General features: G+C 40.3%; 1 protein-coding gene across 1 annotated transcript in view; it reads right to left on the bottom strand.

Moving 5' to 3' along the window:
* TMTC2 (transmembrane and tetratricopeptide repeat containing 2) overlaps nt 1–22,680 on the bottom strand; it is a 389,840-nt gene that overhangs the window by 143,944 nt on the left and 223,216 nt on the right. Inside the window, 1 exon segment of the mRNA XM_021093031.1 lies at nt 19,646–19,760. Within this exon segment, the coding sequence (XP_020948690.1) occupies nt 19,646–19,760 (115 nt within the window).

Below are 22,680 nucleotides of genomic sequence, written 5' to 3' on the forward strand. Positions count from 1 at the left end.
GTGCATTGTTTTGTTTTGTTTCCTTTTGTTCACTTTTTAAAAACTACATAAGACCATAAAATATGTAATAGCAAGTATGGCTCTTACAGAGAATTTTAAGCAAAACTTCTTTTAATTATATTTGAATGAATACAACATATGAGATGTCTGGTTTTGAGCGATAACCAGATGAGGCAATTGCCGAGTATGAAATTTGCAATTAAAATATTCAATTAAACTTATATAATTTAAGAGTGTAATAGATGCATGAAATTGGAACTCTTAAATTAAATGCCTAGACATCAGCATGGTCAGAGTTATCACTCTTTGCCCAAAAGAGTAATGACGTTAGTACCATTTTTTTATAAAAGTATTTTAATTAATCCTCTCAATCCCCAAATAACTGGGAAGAAGGAAACTCACAGGAATTATCAAGTGAAATAGAATTAGGTAGGGTTTTCATCTCAGAAAACAGATTCTGTGAGATAAAAGTGATTGAATTTGAGCTCCACAGGAGATTCCAGAAAAAGTTACATAAATAGTCTGGTCTCACATGGCACTTCTGTTGCTTTCAGGTCACTCTCAGATAGTAGACTTTGTATTTGAAGACCAAGCGAAAGAATTTCCTCTACTCACATTTTTTTTTTTTTTTTTTTGGTCTTTTTGCCTTTTCTAGGGCCGCACCCTTGGCATATGGAGGTTCCCAGGCTAGGGATCGAATCGGAGCTGAAGCTGCCTGCCTACACCACAGCCACAGCAACGCATGGGATCCGAGCCACGTCTGCAACCTACACCACAGCTCACGGCAAAGGCAACGCCGGATCCTTAATCCACTGAGCAAGGCCAGGGATCGAACCCTCAACCTCATGGTTCTAAGTCGTTTTCGTTAACAACTGAGCCACAACAGGAACTCCTACTCACGTTTTTGTTTTTTTTTTTCCCTCAAATCATAAACTCGACTTTTCTTCTCTCCTTTTTTAAAAAAATTAAACTATTACAATTGAATAGGGAGAATACCATTTTTATAAAGACCGTTTTGGGTAGAAAAGCACTAAGAATGGAAGAGAGAAAGTAAATAATTAGCTTTTTTCTTTTTTTTTTTTTTTGTCTTTTTGTCTTTTGTTGTTGTTGTTGTTGTTGCTATTTCTTGGACCGCTCCCGTGGCATATGGAGGTTCCCAGGCTAGGGGTCGAATCAGAGCTGTAGCCACCGGCCTACGCCAGAGCCACAGCAACGCGGGATCCGAGCCGCGTCTGCAACCTACACCACAGCTCACGGCAACGCCGGATCGTTAACCCACTGAGCAAGGCCAGGGACTGAACCCGCAACCTCATGGTTCCTAGTTAGATTCGTTAACCACTGCGCCACGACAGGAACTCCAGCTTTTTTCTTAAAACACATGCTTCAATTTATTAGAATAGTAATATGTGTGCTACAAAAATCATAATTTAATCGGATGCTTACTTTAAAGTACTGCTAAGTTGTTACACATGGTTATCATACACTGTATGTACCATGAGCAACATAAAAATGTCACTTCTTGAAAAGGTTAAATTCTACCAGGAAAGGTAATGAGTACGTTGTTTGCCCGTCTTGTACTTTTACTGCATGAGGAAGAGCGGAAAGAGTGATGGAGACAACAACAGCAACCATGTGACAGGAGCTAGACAGACATGTGCTTATGATTCTGCTCTATTCTACACGATTCTCCCCAAAGCGGAAAACTGTTTCCTTGGGTGTCACTTCTGAGTGTCACAGAACTGACACGTTAAGTCTGCTCCCTGGTATCTTTCTTTTGACACAGGCCTATATGTTCTAAATTGAATTTTTTTTAGACTCTGACAACAGAATAGAATACAATAATGACACCTTATTTCACGAAAGATGATTTTTTTCTTAACCTATCAAATATGGGGCACCCAATCAAAAAATTGTTTTTATATTTCAAAGGCAATACTAAAAACTTTATCAGTAAATATGAGGAGCCAATCAAAAATTGTTTTTATATTTCAAAGGCAATACCAAAAAAAACTTTATCAGTGAATATGAGGAGCCAATCAAAAAATTGTTTTTATATTTCCAAGGCAATACCAAAAAAAACTTTATCAGTAAATATGAGGAGCCAATCAAAAAATTGTTTTTATATTTCCAAGGCAATACTAAAAACTTTATCAGTAAATATGAGGAGGAAAAATAAACAAGTTATACCTTTTTAATTTTTAATTTTAAAATTAGGTTTTGCTTAGGGTCTAAAGAAAGTGAAATGTACTCTTACTCTAGTGCCATGTCTGAAAAACAGGTGAAGACAGTTAAATACCGCATTTATTACAAAGTTAAGAGTTAGAACTTGGACTATGACATCTAAATAAGCCTTTATCCTATGTAAGTCCATTTCCACTCTGTAACAAGTCCTGAACAAAATGCTTCACAATTATTATCTTGTGTGATTCTCTCAATATACCTATAAAGAGCCCCCAAATCAGAATGGTTACTCACACACACAGCTAATTATTGGTAGATCTGGGATTCACAGACTACATTGTACATGAATACATGTATAATTCATTTAATACCTGTCTTCTGAATATATAATTAAGGTTCTATTTCCCTCTACACGTCATACATTAATAAGAGGTGTGAATATATTCTCCGAGCTGGAAAACAGTGCTTCATAGGAAGAAGGAGAGTGAAGAGTAGATGGCTTTATGAGAGTGTTTTCCATATTATTTCCTCTCACCCTTAAAATAAGCAATTTCAAATACTATGCGTCTTTTCACTTTAGAGACATGAAAACATCACAGAGAGAAGTTAAACAACTTGCCCAGGATAACAGGATTGGAAAGGCTAAAGATAAGACTCAAATTCAGAGCTGCCAGGCCTCAAATCATACCGTCTTGCAAGACCCCATGTTGTTCCTTTGGGAATATGTGCCTGTTCTTGGTTTAAAGATTAGCAACTGCCGTCTCTCTCCTGCTCATATACCCAGCGCTCTTCATTTTTTACCACCGAATTTCTCTTCCAGCTTTCTATGTTATTACATAACCACTCCAGTATATAAACATCTGGGATTTGCTTCGAAGGTGGATCAACGACAGCCTCCCATGCCAATCAACCTCGCCAAGAAATGCCTCATAGCCAGTACACCTGGTCTGACAGCTAATCTGAGGTGTTGACTGCACTGGGTCGTAGGGTGCCCAGAGTACTGGTGAAACATCATTTCTGAGTGTGTCGGTGAGGATGTTTCAGGACGAGGAGCATTGTATTCAGCAGATGGAGTACAGCAACCTGCCTCTCCCATTGTGGGTGGGCCTCATCCAATCTGTTGAGGGCTTGAAGAGAACAAAAAAGAGAATCGGGAGATTTCTTTCTCTCTGCTTGAGCTGGGACACTGATCTGCCCTCAGACCACCTGGCTGTCAGGCTTAAAGACCCAGACTGGGGTTTAAACCAGGCATTTAAACCAGACATTTGAACCACCCCACCTTCCTCTCCAGCTGGCAGAGGGCAAATCGTGGGACCTCTCAACCTTCACAACTGCATGCATCAGAGCCTTATACTAAATCTCTTTACTGTATATGTATACCACTGGATCTGTTTCTCTGGCGACTCTGATGACTACGACTCATAAAGGAGTTACTTTTCTTGAGTTATTCTTGTGCTCAGAACCCACATCTCTCAATGGAGAGGTTTACCAGCAAGGGTAAGCAATACCGTCACTAAAGCATAGCTGTGAACAGTTTGAAGCAGAAAAAAATCAACAAACTCTTTAGCTTTTAGATAAAGTTATATCAACTTCCAGGCTTTTTATTTAGTCCTGCTACAATACTAGGTGATAACAGAACACAATTTTTCAGATAAAGAATACTGGTTAAGGAGTTCCCGTCATGGCTCAGCAGTTAACGAGCCCAACTAGCATCCAGGAGGATGCTGGTTCGGTCCCTGGGCTTGCTCAGTGGGTTAAGGAGCCAGCGTTGCCATGAGCTGTGGTGTAGGTCGCAGATGCGGCTCGGATCCCACGTTGCTGTAGCTGTGGTGTAGGCCAGTGGCTACAGCTCCGATCGGACCCCTGGCCTGGGAACCTCCATACGCCGCAGGTTGCCCTAAAAAACAAAAACAGAATATGGTTAAGAAACGTGACCAAGCGGAGGACCAATAAATAGGAGATTTGAACCCCAGCCTATTTAATGCCAAAACCCATGCTCTTTAGTGTTTCACAAAGCTGCCTCCATGGTGCAGAGGTTGCAGAGAGTTAATTTTAAAAAAAAAACAAAAATTTTCTCTCTTTCCCACTCCTGTCTTTCCCATGCCAACAAATACTATTCAGGTGGGTCTATACATATTTGCTGGGATCAGAGTCAAATCTCTTTCAAATATTTCCTCTTCCTTTCACAGCATCTTGTGATTTAAAACATATCAAGAACTAAAATGTACCCAACCCAAGTTTAAGGTATTAACCACCCATGACTGAACTTGAAACCTATTTGCTTTAAACAGACCTGCTGTTTATTTTTTGCTATTTACAAAGGCAGTGCCATATGGATGACTAATTATTGTGTCATATTTTGAAGGAGGAACATTTATCAGCTGGACGGTGTACAATCATTATGGAGGAACCCCAAGCTGGGATACAGGTGTGGGCCAAAGCCTGACCTGCTCAGCAAAAGTAGACTCTTGAGTTGTTCATTCATTCAACATATACTTTGCAAGTGCCATTACAGAGATACAGTGACTAGCAGAAAAGAGAGAGAATTTAAAAAGCAGAAACAAAATTGTCCTTTCTTCATGTAACACCAGGGTACCATGATCTAGTATGATGCCCTGTGCAAGTCCACAGCAAGGAAATCTAACTTCCAGTAGTTTGTTCAGGCGCCAGGAAAAACAAAAAAAGAAAGAACATTTGTGAATCAACACACTAAAAAAAAAAATTACAAAAAAAAAAAAAAGCTTCAGGGCCTGATTCCATTATAGATACGGTTATAATTTGGGTTAAGGCTGTCCCCATGGGCACACAGTGATTTAGTGCAATGGACTCACTTTAAACATAAATGTTCAACAAAGTGGGTGTTTTTCCTTGTCCCTTCACAGCGGGGCTCTATCAAAAGTCTGCTGTTGAAGCAATAAATTATGAAAGGGGAAAAGGCATCGTGTATCTCACAGACCAGCAGGAATAGGTGTTAGGTCATACCGGCAGTTCCTAACCTAAGAACAAGCAAGAGGTGTTCCAAAAATTAAAAGTCTGAGCCTATCTCTTTTGGCCTAGCATAGATTTTACAGCCTTGAAACAATTCACTCACAGGCTTACCCTGAAGTACTAGAAGAATGGAAAGAAAACACCATTTATAACCATGTTCCTGGCAGGTTTAATTTTGGTGCTGCGAAGCGATGCCCCTTTGCCCAACTCAAGGGTGGAGAGGGAGGAGTCACCATTTACAGGTTCTAGCAGTGGGGAGAGGAAGCAAATTAGTGTCTGGTGACAAGGGACAGGAGCTGGAGGGGCTGCAAAAGAGGAGAATGGAATGAAGGAAGGTTGGGGATGGAGGCGCTCAGTGAAGGGAAAACTGGTGAATACTTGCAGTATCCCTTGCTTTTTGTTTTCTTATCTTTTCTGTTCACCCCATCTTCACATTTTACAAAGGTACTGGCCTTGCCAAACAGAATCTTCTCACCCCTGCATGCTTCCCATGACCCAATTTAGAACCTGGCCAGCTTGTTCATCTTGATATCACTTGTTGCTTGTGATGAAGGTTCCACACCCTTTTTCAAACTGAATACTCATCCCAGCTTGGCACCCACCCCTAAATCTTGTCTTTAAAGATTTAGAGCTTTTTTTCCCTAAAGATTTATACTATAAACAAAGATATAGGGGATACACACACACACACACACACACACACACACACACACTCCTTAAAACCAACAAAACAAAGACTATTCATAGAATAGAGATGGTGTTAAATATTGGATTTCCCGGAGTTCCCTTGTGGCTCAGTGGGTTAAGGACCTGGTAGTTGTCACTGCAGCAGCTCAGTTCACTGCTGTGGTACAGGTTCGATCCCTGGCCTGGGAACTTCCAAATGCCACAGGTGCAGTTAAAAAAACAAAAACAAAAACAAAAACAGATTATACTTCCTTCAGACTTCAGGACAGCTCAGATTATTCCCCTAAACTGGAATTTCTATTCTCTAAAAAAATGCCTGCCTGTCAGTTTCTGAATCTGATGATAAGATGTGGTTATAATGACCAGGTTGGATCTGATTATTCTTCTCCAGATGACTGGGAAGCATTTTGTCACATCCTTCTCCTTATTATCAGAACGGCAGCGTGAAGCCACTCTTCCCTCTTACCTTTCACCCAATCCCATCTATTTATCTCCAACAACAAGGGTTCCTGGGGCAGAGTCAATGCAGAGGCGCCACAACTGAAAGCAATGGAAGAGTACAGAAAAAGGGCTTCTATCTTTCTTGACTCCACAGAGGTAAACGGGGAAGAAGGAAGAGAGAAAAAGCAGGAAGGCAGGTCTCTGAAATCATCCATGACACACTCGTCACACACATGGAATTTAGGGAAAACGGATGCACGTCAATCAAGGACAGCGTGGATAAATGTGTACCCAACCAATAGTTATCAGGCTTGGACTCTGAGCTCAGCACAATGCGAGGCTCTAAGGATCTACACACACACCCATCCTTAGGGAGCTTACAGGTTAGCAGTATACAAAATAAGCTATACATGTGCATTTATTTTAATACCACTATATACAGTTAAACAGGAAATTATAAGGTTCACTAGAAAGGGACAAAGGTAATGCGAACAAAGCAATTAAGGAAAACAACGAGTTCCCTTGTGGCCCAACCGGGTTAGGACCCCGCGCTGTCCATGCTGGGGCTCAGGTTACAGCCCGGGCGGGGGTTTGAGTTCTGGCTCCAGAACTTCCTTCCACAAGCGGCTAGTGTAGCCAAAAACTAAGAAGAAAAGGGGAGCAGGCGTGTGAGAGCAGCGGAAGGGCTTCAGTTTAAACAGAGCAGCTGCGAGGCCTCACACAATTCTTTGGAGCAAAGCATCGGAAGGAGTGATATGAGATATAACTTAGCCATTGTAATAATTTAATATATTATTTACATGAATAACATATAAGAGCCAAATAAGCAGATGACAAGATATTAATTTTTAAAATGCATCAGCATCTCAATATCCAGATGGCCTCCCTCAAACTTTAATTACACTTTAATCAGCTTCAACATATTAAGCAACTTCTCCAACATAAAGGCAAAATCAGTTAGGTTTTATATAAGAGAAAAAGTAAATCAAATGGAAGGCAGCATTGCTGTATTTCCTGGTGTGTCTGGGAAATAATTCTTAAGTCATAGTCATTGGAAATCTGCAGAGGAGTGACTGAACTACGCAGACAACACATTTATGTCTGTTCATTTTTCTTCAGGAGCAGAGGAAAAAAGACACTTTTTTTTTTTTCATAATATAAAACCTGCTTCTGAGTAAACTGAAATTAATTTATTTGGAATTCAGCAGCATATCAGCTTGCACTTTCCATATGAACATAATTTTAGAAACAACAACAACAAAAACGCTTCTGGCCATTTGAGCAACTTTTAAAGTTAAAGCAAACAAAAGGCATTACGACAGAATGCAATTATGAACTTCTGTTAAACCTCTATCATGGGCTTTCTAACACATGCCTTCAAATTTACCTATAGTGCTCTGGATAAAAATGACTCTAAAATTAAAGGCCATTTTAAAGAGATTTCAGAAAAATGTCTTTCATCATCTTTCCAATGTGGAAAATGGTTTAACTCTGTCTACACAGTTAATTTTGAATGACTGTTTCTACGTGGAAAAGGATGACCACACAGTGCCACTTTAAAACTACGTTTGTAATAGAAAACCTATAATACAAACAAGCAGAGGAAGGATAGAATCTCTTTCTTCCTCTTGCCAGCCTCCAATTTTTAAAAGGATTCTGATTTCCCTCAATTTTCCTTTGGGTTGCAGTGGGGAGGGCAAGGTTTAACAGTTAATTCCAGGAAGCAATCCTAGATACCAATACCACACTGTGCAGTTTCCATCGTTATCAAAGAAATGAGGGTGAAATCGTAAGTGGTTTAATTCAGTTCTATCCAAGAGCTTTTGTTAGTACCAAGGAGGTGTCAAGGACTTCACTATGTGCTGGCAACAAAGACCAAAGTCATGTGCACCCCTAACCCCCGAGGAGTTTCTAGTCTCCTTTGGTCACTGTGTCCACGCATTTCCTAGGATAAAATTATTCTCTAGTTCATCTGTAGCTTTGTGATGGCAAAATGTTATTCTCCACTATATTCTAGAGACGTCAATAACATTTCAAAGTTCCTAGACCCATGATTGATGCTGCTATTCTTTTCCCCCCATTGGGACATAAGCCTCATAGAAATACTTAACTTCTCTGTAAGTACGTGACCTTTAATCATCTTCTCCCAGTCACTGTCCCACCCATCAGCCTCGAGAGCAGCAAAGACCTCAGGCTTCTGTCCTTCTCCTTCAGCACGTTTCTTGGTTCACTTTCTCTGCTAAGTTCCTCCATATAGGTATCTCCAGGATTCCATTCAGGGTCCTTCTTTCATTGATCCTTGTACGTATCACGAGCACACACACACACACCCCACACATACACAACATTTATACTCGATTTCAACTACAGACTTAGATAATTGCTCTAATATCTACACTCTCTACCTCGGAATGCTCCCATGAGCAGGACACACATTCTATTGGCCTAGAGAATGCTCAAGAGCCATCTGAAACTAACGGCGCCAAAACAGTACAATTTTTTCCCCAAGCCACCTTGTTCATTTGTCTTTCTAGTGTGACTCCTCTTACTGTTCTCTTTATTATTCTTTATTTTTCTCCAGGCTGAGCAAAGTCTCTATCTGCCTTCTCATAATTAATATCAGCCTCTCTCTTAAAAGAAATGTTACTTTATTACTTAACATATGTTTAAATCCAAACCTCACGCTACTCGAGGGCAGAAACTATACCCTCTTCGTCAACTGATTCCCATCATCTGATGTAACGCCTATCACTCTGAAGGCACTAATGTTTGCGGACCGAATTAATGGTGCTTATTCCCAATGCACAAGTTGGCAAATGTGATCATACCTATGGATGTACTCAAAAATATAACCAGTATTTTTCTCTCTTTTCTTTTCTTTTTTTTTTTTTTTTTTGCTTTTTAGGGTCACACCTGTGGCATATGGAGGTTCACAGGCTAGAGATCAAATCAGAACTGTAGCTGCTAGCCTACACCACAGCCACAGCAACGCAGGATCTGAGCCACATCTGCAACCTACACCATAGCTCACGGCAATGCCAGATCCTTGACCCAGTGAGCAAGGCCAGGGATCAAACCTGTGTCCTCATGGATGCTAGTCAGATTCGTTAACCGCTGAGCTGCAGTGGGAACTCCTAAAACAGTATTAACCAAACAATTATTGGTCATAGCAGGTTTGAAGAGGTCACCTATCTACTATATTAACTGAACAACTCAGTACAAAATGTAAAAGTGCATAGAAGACCAGTGGTGTGACTGAGAAGGAAGGTCTGTAAGTGGGGATTTACAGAGGGAAATGCCAATAGTGCTTATTCTAGTACGTTCCGAAGTAAGAAGAGCTTCAGCCAAGAGATTCCATAACATCAGCCTGTCTTAGACTAATGTCATTGTAAATTCAGTCACCCAATACTCTTTACCCCAGTGCTCTTACAAACGCAGTGTTGTTAACACATGGATAGACGTGCCTACCAAACAAACTTACGGTTCCCATGTAGACGTGACTAGAACCCGAGGCTTTCCAGCATCTGCGGCAATACAGCGGTGGAAATCCCATGCAAATACTACTAGCACCATGGAACTTTCGCATCCTCTGTGTGTTTTGGTTACGTAAGCAGATCCACTGGGATCCATCGCCCTAGGCACTTGAACTGATTCCTTCCTCCCTCAGACCACTTGCAAAAATTTACCCAATATTTCGAATGTGGTAAAATGAGCTTTGAAGTTACATACAATCTGTAATTTGAACTAAGAATCGCATATGACGCTTTACACTCTAGAACACACAATAAAAGTCTTTCATCGTGCGCCCTCTTCTTTTGTAACCGACCTGGATGTACTATAATTTAGCTTCTCCAGTAAATCCTTTCTGGCTTCCTCTTCACCATCCCGCAGACACCCAGGTCATCAGATATTAATTTTCTTGCCTTAATCTCTTCTGGCGTCTTGACAAGATAGACTTGGCCAAATTTTTACGTGTAGTATATCAGGGCCAAAACTCAAGAATGGATAATTTAAGGCTAGAATATACTCAAGAATTTACACGCACAAATGCATATAAATGGTAGATGAAATCATTAGGCAGGTTCAGGTTGCCCTAGTTTCAAATAATCACTAATTTTTACTTTTGAAAATATTCTCAATAAAGGCTTTACTTTAAATCATTAGTTGATTTATCCGTCCCGTAGAGATGGTGAATATTACAGTAAGTCTACAAATGAGAACTGAAAATTACTACAAGACAAATTTAAATAATGTGTTTCTATAAACCCAAATCTGTTGTATCAGGTAGGATTTTAAAGGTACTATAACTATTGTAAGAACCTTGAAACATTATCACGGTTTTAATAAATCAGAATAGAAGTATATGCTTCAAGATTGACTATTAATTTCTTTCTTATTAACAAATGAAAATATCAGAACTTGTTGTGTTGAAACATCCCTTGGCTGGTGACCTAGTTATGTAATCTATCCATTATTTTCTCTTACTAATTCTGAAAAACAGTTTGTTTTCAATATGTTTGCAATAAAGAAAATATTTCAGGGTTGGTGGGAGAAAGGAAAAGAGAAAGCACTCAGTCTTTTTTTTGTTTGTTTGTTTGTCTTTTTTTTTTGTTTGTTGTTGTTGTTTGTTGTTGTTGCTATTTCTTGGGCCGCTCCCTCGGCATATGGAGGTTCCCAGGCTAGGGGTTGAATCGGAGCTGTGGCCACCGGCCTACGCCAGAGCCACAGCAACGCAGGATCCGAGCCGCGTCTGCGACCTACACCGCAGCTCACGGCAACGCCGGATGGTTAACCCACTGAGCAAGGGCAGGGACTGAACCCGCGACCTCATGGTTCCTAGTCGGATTCGTTAACCACTGCGCCACGATGGGAACTCCAGAAAGCACTCAGTCTTGACACCAGATGATATATTCCAGAATCCTTATCCCACATCAGTAAGGACAAAATTACCATGTTCCCCGTGAGGGAAGTTTGCCACTCTTACATTTTTTGGGGACAGTTTCGTAGACACATATAATGGAAAAAGCTGTGGCATCAATCAGCATGAAGAGTCGAATATATGAACATGGCCAGTCACATGAGCTGGGAAAGTAATGGACTGGCTAGTTGTAATGGCAGGACGGGATTGCTGTCCAGCAAACTTGAAATTCGTTGACTTATTTTCATTCCTTAGTATATCCATTCATCAGCTCATTTAATCATTTATTAATTCACTCCTTAGCTTATGATTCAGCACATCCATAGTTTAACTCACTTATGAGCTTATTAATTAGGATAGACATGATTTAAAGCTCATGTGTGTGGCCCTGTGCTTGGTTCTGGAGATAGGATGGGACCTAAATAACGCAGCCTTAACAAGACGACACTGCAATTAAGGCGAACATGGTATCACATATGTAAATACGATCCACACTGCAAAGAGCCAAGTATTAATTGCTATGGTGACATTTGGGCGGGGCATCTACGTTCCGACTCTGAAACAGGAAAGGGATAAGGAAATCCTCCCAGGAAGTGTATAGGTATGTACCAGTCTCAGGCCAGGCGAAAAGGATGGGGAGTAGGGTATAAAGAAGTCCTAAGAGGAGGAGACGGTAGAGAATGGTGCAGACAAAGCAAGCAGTATGTGGAGAGGCCTCCCAGTGAGTAAGAATGTAACCTATTTGGGAAAACTCCAAGAAAGAACTTTCAACTAAAAATAAGATATATGAAAGAGCAACAACAAAAACTTGGAATCACGCTTTTTTTTTTTTTTTTTTTTTTTTTTGTCTTTTTAGGGCTGCACCTGCAGCATTTGGAAGTTCCCAGGCGAGGGGTCAAATCAGCGCTATAGCTGCGGCCTACACCACAGCCACGGCAACGCCAGATCCAAGCCGCATCTGCCACCTACACCACAGCTCATGGCAATGCTAGATCCTTGACCACTGAGCAAGGCCAGGGATCGAACCCACGTCCTCATGGTTCCTAGTCGGATTCGTTAACCACTGTGCCACGATGGGAACTCCTACAATAACTTTTTAAATATCAACCTATGATGGTCTTCATAGAGACATAAAATACAGAAGCTTTAAAGGAAAGGGCCTGTAGATTTTTTTTTCTAGGTAAAAATTCAAGTTATGTACCATAAAGATTACCATAAGAAAAGTAAAAATATAAGCAAAAACGACAGAACATACTAGCAGAACAGATATTGGAGGAGGCACATTTTCACTTTAAACCCTACAAATCAACAAGAAAAATGTCACCCATTATAGAATTAGGCAAGAACTATGAACAATGATTTTCTTGGAAAATTACAAAGAGCCAATAAACACAGTAAATTCCACTGGTCATTAGGGACACAAAGAACGAAGCAGCATAGTTTTGAAACCTCCCACTGGACATTTTTAGTGCTGTCTGTGTAACAGCCCCAACTGAAACAGTTTCATGTTCATCAAAGCAGGGAGAGTCGTGAAAATTGTGACATCTGTACACACACACACAGAAATAAAATCTCATGGCTGATTCACATATGAAGGGGGGAAAGTGAAAAGTATGCTTGCATAGCTACATGCTATAACCACATATACAAATGCTTCTGAAAACAAATGAAAAGATATATACTAGAGAAGGGAAAAGATGTGTAAGGCATATAATAACTTTCATTCTTTGCTCCATAGTCTTTAGTTTTGCTTCAGTGCTTTACTACACAATCGTATTGGTATATAAATTAAGTGGTAAAACCATCGACTAAGACTAAATGAAAGTATGTCATGAGGATAGAAAATGTTCGGCCTTGCTCTTGCCCTGGGAGCAGGTGGGTATGTACCTGAAAGCTGTCTTACCTCAACCAGCAATCACCAAAGGGCCAGATGAGTTCTGCATCCAGAGCTCTGAGCCCAAGCCAGTGGAATTTCACCCAAGTCTCTTAGTCCAGCTCACTTGAAATCAGACATGGCGAGCCCATCCTGGCCCTCCTGGATAATAGCCTCTCCTAAGTTCTCTATGAAGGGAGTCCAGTCTGCCTACCTGGTGTCCTCTGAACACCTCTCGCCATCCCTTACACCGCCCCCCCATGGAAGTTGGCAGGAAACCCTGTCCTGAACTCAAGCCATGTGGTCAAGGGGTACTTTCCCCCTCATTTCTACAGAACTCACTTCCATAGGCTTCTCATGCCTTGTTGTCAATGGGGCTTCAAGGAATGACTCGGCCCCCTTATCAGGTGGTCCCACCCCTTTCATCCCACCCCTGTCATCTCTGATTATTCCAACCTCTCGAGGGTCCTCGAAGCTTGGCCCTGAACAAATGTATTTCTCATGAGAACTAGATCTAAGGTGACAGCTCTGCACCCCACTGCTCTATCCTCCTCAGTTACTTCCTCCTAAGACAGTTCTTGGCATCATGAGATACACAATCTGCTAAAATTCTATGTAAAAATTTAGCTTCATAAAGGAGTCTTTAACTCAACCCCACTTCTCCATTAAAAACCACTATCTGGCTCTCTGTTTGTAAACGGAAGTCCCAGGAGGTGGCTGTTTCAATTGAATTGTATTTCTCAAAAAAAAAAAAAAAAAAAAAGATATGTTGACGTTGTAACCCTCAATACCTTAGATTCTGGCGTAATTTGGAAAAAAGGTCACTGTGGATGTAATACGATGACAAGGGTGGGCCCTAATCTGAGTGGTATCCTTATAAAAAGATGTGAAGACAAAGTCACACAGGGAGATCACCCTCTAATGACAAAGGCTGACACTGGTGTCACACACCTTCACGCCAAGGAACTCCAAAGAACGCCTCAAACCACAGGAAAGAGGAAAGGAAGGAAGGACTCCCCTACAGGTATTAGAGGGCGCATGCCCTGTGGACGCCTTGATTTTGAACTGCTCATCTCCAGAATTTCTTTTATTTTAAGCCACCTAATTTGTGGTGCTTTGTTATGGCAACCCCAGGAAACTAATATAGGAACCAACCCTGACGTCAATGCGTTTGTTTCTGAAACTTTAAGAAAACACAATTCAGACGTCTAATTCAAGAACATGCTCTTAGGAGTTCCTGTCGTGGGAAATGAATCTGACTAGCACCCACGAGGATGCAGGTTCCATCCCTGGCCTCGCTCAGTGGGTTAAGGATCTGGCATTGCCATGAGCTGTGGTGTAGTTTGCAGACATAGTTTGGATCCCGTGTTGCTGTGGCTATGGTGTAGCCCAGTAGCTACAGCTCCAATTCGAACCCTAGCCTGTGAACCTCCACATGCCTGGGTGCAACCCTAAAAAGACAAAAAAAAAAAAAAAAAAAGAATGTGCTCACAACCCAGAAATGTTTAGTGGCGATGACCAAAATATACTCACCCAATTCAAAGCATGCGGCTATCTAATGCCCACTACTAATCTTATCACTTACAGTCATGAAGGCATTTCCTCTGTTCTGATACAAATTTCATAATTCATTTACAAAATCAACAAATATAGTTAGAACCCCCACAGGCATGCGAGACACACTGACCCATAAAAAACTGCCACTACTTCAAGATGCTATCAGTGGCGATGACCACCATACTTCAATATTAAATATGGCATTGCCATTAACTTTAGATTGATCATCTTTATTTTTATTTTTATTTTATTTTATTTTGTTTTTTGTGTTTTGAAGCCCACCCTGGTGGCATATGGAGGTTCCTAGGCCAGGGGTCAAATCAGAGAGGTAGCTGCCGGCCTGTGCCACGGCCACCACAACTTGGGATCCGAGCCACATCTGCAACCTACACCACGGTGCACAGAAACGCCTGATCCTTAACCCACTGAGTGAGGCCAGAGATCGAACCCGCATCCTCATGGACACTAGCCGGGTTGTTAGCCACTGGGCCATGACGGGACCTCCAAGAGAGATAATCTTTACAGTATTTATTTATTCCTGGTTTATTTGTAAGTCTTTTTCTCTGAAGACATTTCTAGAGATGATAACAATTTTTTCCTCTTCTGACCTTTTAACCTGAAGGGTACTGAACTGTGGTAGTGAATACTCCATCGTAACCTTAGAATAAATCCCCCTCTTACTGGTGTTTTAATCTGTAATACGCTGCTGCATCCACTATATTAATTTTAAGATATGCCTACATTTATACTCATAAATCTAATTGGCCTGTTGCAATTCTGTCATTTGCTCTTGATGTTTGCTTTTTGTTTTGTTTTTTCAGTTTTGCTGTTGTTGTTTTTGGCATTATTCTCTTTTGGTTTTTATGTTAAAAACAGACCTTCTGCTATCCGTTTTACTAGCTTCATAAAAATAGGTGCAACCAGTAGCAAGCAACGCCACTTGATTAAGACTTGGTAGAACTTAGGAAATGCCTTAACTTGGTTCTTTGAGGAGAAAAACTCTTTAATACGGCTTTCAAATTTTTCCAAGGTTTTGGATTCAGACTGCTGACTTTTTCCTGAGTTACTGTTACATCACTTACACTGCCGCCGGAAAAGTATTCATATTAGGAAGATTTTCATATCTATAATTAACACTTTGTTATTTTAAGCTTCCTTATATCTCTCTGGTTGCAGCCCCAGTCTCATTTGCAACATTGTATATTTGAAATTTTCCATTTCATTCATGACCCTTGACAGAAATTGCTGCTTTTTTAAAGAACAAACTCTCATATTTACTCATTCTTCCCCATTGTTTCTCTGTATTTTACTTTATTAACGGTTTTCTTTCTACTTCCCTTAAATGTATTAGTTTATTTTATTGCTCCTTTCCTAGCTTCTCAGATGAGATGATTAGATTCCTACAGAACAGAAATGACAACTAACTTGTGGTGGCATAATCTCTATTCTCTGCAGAAATAATCCCTTTTGTTATGTAAGATAATCAAGAATTGATTAAGGCACATTAAATTTATTACCTGCTTTCTGAAATCTAATGCCTAATGAAATATTCAATATTCTATTGAATAACCTGGAACTATACATGGCATTCATGCCATATCCCTTTTCTTACAAAGGGAGTAAAAAAAACCTGATCGTATTAACAACCACCTCTCCAGCAAGCATTTTCCATTAGGGTTTAAGGAGGTTTATCTATATGGTTTCATAGTTTATATACATATCCACAGTGGAAGTTACGAGGTACAGCTTTTAAATCACACGAAAAGATTATTTGTTTAATTGAATAAATCTCTCTTCTCAGCAGAGAATAAGCCTGGATAGACACATTTTCTTTTTCTTTCAACCCTTGCTTAACAAGCATCACTAGAACATAAGTAACTTTTCAATCAGTGGCTACAGATAAGAGAAAGAAAAACAGGTTCAAAGAGATACTGGTTGTTCAGCTTACTTTCTCCCCGGAAAGTGTATGAAGAATAGACAGCAGAAGCAAAGTGGCATCCCATATTGCAAAGCAAGCGGTCCCTCTGACAATATTACTTTCAGAGGCAAAAAAAAAAAAAAAAAAAAAAGAATGTGTACATTTATCAAACTGCTAAGGTTCTCTCTCATGAAATAAAAATAGTATGAATCAGTAATACAGTAACATCACACTATTTAGATGAAGATAAATAATGGAGGGAAAGTCTTTGTGGAAGTCTCTGCATATATCCAATCAAGAGAAAGAGGCAATCTCAAATTATTTCAGGAAAAAAGATGGAATACATATGGTGAAGCACTAAAAACTCAGCTGAGCATGAATATCAGGGGTTGTGTCACCTGGAGAGGGGGTGCTCCATCTGAAGACATTCCAGGTTAAAAAGAGAAAACTGAACACTCTGCCCTGTCAATGCAAAACATACGCCGACCTAATTTAGACAAGAGACCACGGGACGGGGAACCCAGGGTTAAAGTCTAGGAGGTTAAAGACAAGGTAAATGGACAAAGAGGAAGTTAAACCAAGCTCATCCTGTCTGCCTTCCCTTAAAAATCTAGACTTTTCTTTTTTAATGATTTTAATTTTTTCCATTATAGTTGGTTTAGCATGTTCTGTCCATTTCTACTGTACAGCAAAGTAACCCAGTCACACATACATAAATACATTCTTTTTCTCATATTATCCTCCATCCTGCTCCATCGCAAGTGACTGGATAATAGTTCTCTGTGCTGTACAGCAGGATCTCATTGCTTATCCACTCCAAATGCAACAGTTTCCATCTTTTAACCCCAAACTCCCAGTCCATCCTACCCCTTCCCCTGTACCCCTTGGCAACCACAAGTCTCTTCTCCAAACCCATGAGTTTGTTTTTTTTCTATTGATAGGTTCGTTTGTGCCATATTAGAGTCCAGGTATAAGTGATACCACATGGCATTTGTCTCTCTTTCTGACTTACTTCCCTTAGTATGAGAGTCTCTAGTTCCATCCATGTTGCTGCAAATGGCACTACTTTGTTCTTTTTATGGCTGGGTAGTATTCCATTGTGTATATATACCACATCTTCTTAATCTGGATTTTCTGATGTTCCTTTTTTATTTATTTTTATATCTGAGCTTTTAGATTTAGGCAGTACAAAAGATTTAGATGTAACGAGAACACAAATACATATTAAAAATTAAGTTGAAAAATTAGTTTGATACTGTAATATTCAGAGCAGTCATGAAACACAAGCAGTAGGCATCTTACAATGCCTGATCCCTTATTCCTGGAAAGTGGTTCTCCTCCCTTCCTTTCCAACTCTGGAGGCACTACCAATGAGGTCTCTTACAGTCCAGGCTACAGAGCCCAAAGTTTCATTTAAAAGAGGATGTATGGTCCCGGAAAGGTCAATCAGAGATGTTTCTCCAGGGTTAACAGAGACACCAAGACAACTCCTTCAGAGATTGTCAAGAGTCTGTATGCATACAGGTGCAAAAATCATCAACCCAGAAAGAGCCCCAGAGAATAGAGTGAACCCAGAGGAAACCTAAAGCACGAAATGGAGACAAGTACCCAAAAAATAATAAAAACTCTGGATCTAGGAGTTCCCATCATGGCTCAGCAGTTAACGAATCCGACTAGGAACCATGAAGTTTCGGGTTCGATCCCTGGCCTTGCTCAGTGGGTTAAGGATCCGGCGTTGTCGTGAGCTGTGGTGTAGGTTGCAGACGTGGCTCAGATCTGGCGTTGCTGTGGCTGTGGTGTAGGCTGGCAACTGCTGCTGCCATTCAACCCTTAGCCTGGGAACCTCCACATGCCACGGGAGCAGCCCTAGAAAAGGCAAAAAGACCAAAAACAAAAAAACCAAAATACCTCTGGATCTAATTGTGCCTTCATCTAGTCAATCTTAGGAACTTTCAGTGAGAAGGGTGAAGAAATTCTCTTTTGTGTTTAAGCAAGTTTAGACTAAGTTTCCCTTATAAACAAAAGAATGTTATAAATATAAGAGGCAGAAAAGGGATTTTAGATGAACTTTTATTTATCCACTCGCATCTACCTGTACCTCGGGGGGCTTTCCATTCAAAGAACAGAACCGATTCCCCCCTCAGAGCTTTTTCTAACCCAATATACACAGGATTTCTCAATTATCCCGTTACCTCAACCTCATCATCGCAACCTTGGAAGGAGGGACGGGGAGAGAAGAAAAATTACCATATTTGATAACTCGCAGGTTTAGTACATGTCCTGTATGTACTCTGACACCAGCAATTTTTTAACAGAGGATAAAATTTATCATTATTAATAATTAAGATACCAACTATATAGTGTATCATACTTAGCAGCCTTACTTTATGATGCCAACTAAGTTTTTCCCTTTCTTTTTCTTTTTCTTCTTCTTTTTTTTTTTTGGTGGTGCCTGCAACATGCAGAGGCTCTCGGGCCAGGGATCCAACCCGCGCCACAGCAGCAACCAATCATGCTGGGTCCTTAACTGGCTGAGCCGGCAGGAACTCCTCAACCAAGTATTAGCGGTGCAAATTTATTTATTTATTTTTCCGTCTGCAGCTGCACCTGAGGTACATGGAAGTTCCTGGGCTAGGGGTTGAATCAGAGCTGCGGTATCAGGTCTACACCACAGCCACAGCAACAGTAGGATCCTTAACTCACTGACCCCATGTTGGATTCTTAGCCCACTGAGCCACAATGGGAACTCCATTAAAAAACCCCATTTAACTCTATTCAAATGGAACTCCATTTAAGAAAAAGAATAAAACTAAAAGTCTTTAGACTAATGTTTATGTGATATGGCACAGTACTTCAAAAAAATACAGCTATATTTTATCAATACACATGAATATCAATGACATGGCACAAAACAGAGATCACAAATGCCACCCATGCACTAATCTTGGAGGCACGATTCATGAAAAGACTATTGCAGAAAAACAGCTAGCATCATCTCCATCTGCAGCAGTTAAAGCAACAGTCCCTCTCGCCACGTGTTTCAAAGGTGAACCAAACCAGAGGAAGCAAAATGCATACTCACAAATTGTAAAGCATGTCAGCCATGTTGCTTCGATAGTACAACGCGTTTCTATAGGCGCTTTCAGCTTCGGAAATTTTGCTCTGACTCTTCAAAACATTTCCAAGGTTACCCCACGCTGCCAAAGAGAGAGAGAAGCACTATTTAGGCTGAGTGTCCTTCCAATAACACATGACATAACATCAGGCCATCAGGAAGTACCCCAGGGAGAAAAAGAAAACCTCCTAAAACATTTTTAAGAAAGAAAATGCATCTCCTTTATATGCCAACATTTCATCAAGCGAGGGGATTAAACACAATGAGAGCCTCCCCAAATAATAACTGCATCTCAAAGCTGACACCCACATGCAATTCATCATAAGGCCAACGGCCGTGTTTCCTCCAGAGCGCCGGTAAAGACTTCCTGCTCTCTCAGTTTTCCGTAGGGATCTTCATGGACTGAAATATCATAGACTTACTAGGTCAGAAACTGTAAGAAGTCATCTTACAATAGACAAAGATTTCATTCATATATGAAAGGACTGATACATGATATAGAAGAATTGGGGGAGTGAAAAGGAAGATTAAGTAACATCAAATCTATGAAGAGGCTTCAGAGTCTTTAGAACATATCAGTAAAGCACTATGCTTCCTAAAACAGTTACGGATATACGGTTTACTCAGGTATAATGTTCTCTGCTAATACATTCTTATGTGGGACAATTGGCAACAGCATTTTCACACACAATCCCATTTTAAAAATCTGTATTTTCTGTATGCCTCATATTTCACTCCAAATAAGCATGATTTCGCAACATTGGAAAGAGTAAAAGACACCCACCAACACTCGCCCCTGAAAGCATGGCTCTCCAGCAGACGTATCCCTCAAACTTGGGTGTTTCTCTCATCTTCTTTCCTTCCCACAAGGAAATGAGCCCTGCCCAACTAGACGGTGAGGCTGAGAAGAAGACTCACGTGTGTCACTATCTATTTATTGGGGTAATTACTAGGTGTATATGAAGAATGAAAAAGGTTTCAAGACACCAATTTTTAATGCATGAAGAAGTGTAAAATCTTTCAATGCCAAGTTTGCCTCTGTGCCCTGTAATTTACCAGAGTGCCTTCCTTTACTCATCTGTAAAGTGGGGGGAAACAGTATCTCCTGGGGTTTGCGAGGAGGGTTAAATGAGTTTGTAGAGGGAGCCATAATGCGGGGTAATGGCTGCCTGGAGACAGCAGTATGGTAATTAGGACGTGCTCAGATAATCAGATGAAATAACTGCTTCCTTGGAGTTTAAAAAATGCTGCCTTTTCAAATGAGTAGTCTTAAAGTTACCTTGGGGATGCTTGAGTTCACAGGTTTCTGGCACTGTTGTCTGTACATAGGGGGTATAAATCAGTGCCTGCCATGTAGCAAACACTCAATAAATATTTGCTCTTATCATTAATATCATTGTAATCGATGCTTTTTGCATTTTATAATATTAAACATTGCTTAGAGAAACAGTATTAAATATAATACACTTTATGCCTTTAATATTATCAAAAAGAATAATAATCCTTCAGATATCTGCTTTTCCTCTGGTGGAAAGAGGAGAAAAACAGGTCCTTAAGATTCTGCAGCCCCTCTTCAGGCCAGATACCGCACTGCACCCTAGAAAAGTACTGTCTCACAGAGCTCTCAGCACAGTCCGGTACATAACAGCCACGCTGGGTGGATAAGAAGACAGACTCCGAGACAGTAAAGAACTTGCCAAGGTGATGCAGGAGTCTTAAAGCAGGCACTTCCATCTGGAGCTGGCTGCTTCCAAACTTTTTCCAGGCTCCACCCAGCATTTTCATACCACATTTCATCTTTCATTGCAAACCAACACTCACACACTAGAATCAGGCCTTGGCATTAGGAATCAATAGAAAACTGCAACATTCACACACTAGGAGTTAGGCCTTGGCATTAGGAGTCAACAGAAAACTGAATCCTTAAACTGAAAGATAAAAGTTAGTTTAAAAAATACAAAGTAGGAAAAACATAAAACAAAATATATTATGATCATCTATAAATAGGCAAAACACCATATGTATTTTGTATTAATCCCCCAAACAACCACTGAATTAATAAAGCAGGGTTCAGTAGAATCGTCGAATAGCCAGGCTGTTTTTCAACCCACCTCACCCTCCCAAAGTTCTGCTTTCACTGTGGCATAAGCAAATGAAAATACATTTACACTGGAATCACTCCAGAGAAATGCATTCAAATATTAAAATAAACATCAGGAAAACATCACTGAAATGCTATCCTATCTAACCCATAGTCTTAGAACACAAACGCCGAAAAACATTATGGCAAGAAATTACTTTGAATATCAAAGCATCTTTCCAGATAAATGGTTTGACACTTTTCCAGGTACTTATATCTCAATTAAACAATTCACGTGTGTTTCTCTTGTTAACAGCCAGTAGACACATGTCTAGAATATATGTTTACTCGTTTGGTTAGTTTTTCATTTGTTTGTTCATAAATGTATCTGTTTATTAAACAGGTATGTGTTAAGCACCTATTTTGTGCCAGGAATGTTACTGGGGGCTGGCACTTAGAACTGTACGTACACAGGAGGTCTCACCCATGGGGAGCTTAGTTTGAAATGGGGAGTCAAGTGGAGGGGGGACAGGAGGGCCACACAGTAGAATAAATGAGTTGACCTCAGGTGATAAGTGCTACAAAAAATAAAGAACAAAGAAAGATGGAAGGGACGAGGCTGATTTATACAGGGGTGTCGTAGAAGTAGGGAAATGGGTGTGGTCTCTAAAAACCGAGGACAAGGAGCAAGCCTTGCAAAGATTGGCGATTTCAGGTAAGGAAGCAGGTAAGAAGAATCCAAGGTGACTTTCACAGGGAAAGGCAACAAAAGACATGGCGTATTTCCAAGTAAGATTACAATTTAGAAATTACAAGTGAGACTACGATTGAGCAATGAAAAATCATCAGCAAAGTGATGTGGCAAAGCCACAATGTGATACTAAGTTTCTTGGTTTTTGTCCAAACAGAAACCTCTCATATC

This window comes from Sus scrofa, chromosome 5, assembly GCF_000003025.6.
Source record: "Sus scrofa isolate TJ Tabasco breed Duroc chromosome 5, Sscrofa11.1, whole genome shotgun sequence".
Taxonomy (NCBI): domain Eukaryota; kingdom Metazoa; phylum Chordata; class Mammalia; order Artiodactyla; family Suidae; genus Sus; species Sus scrofa.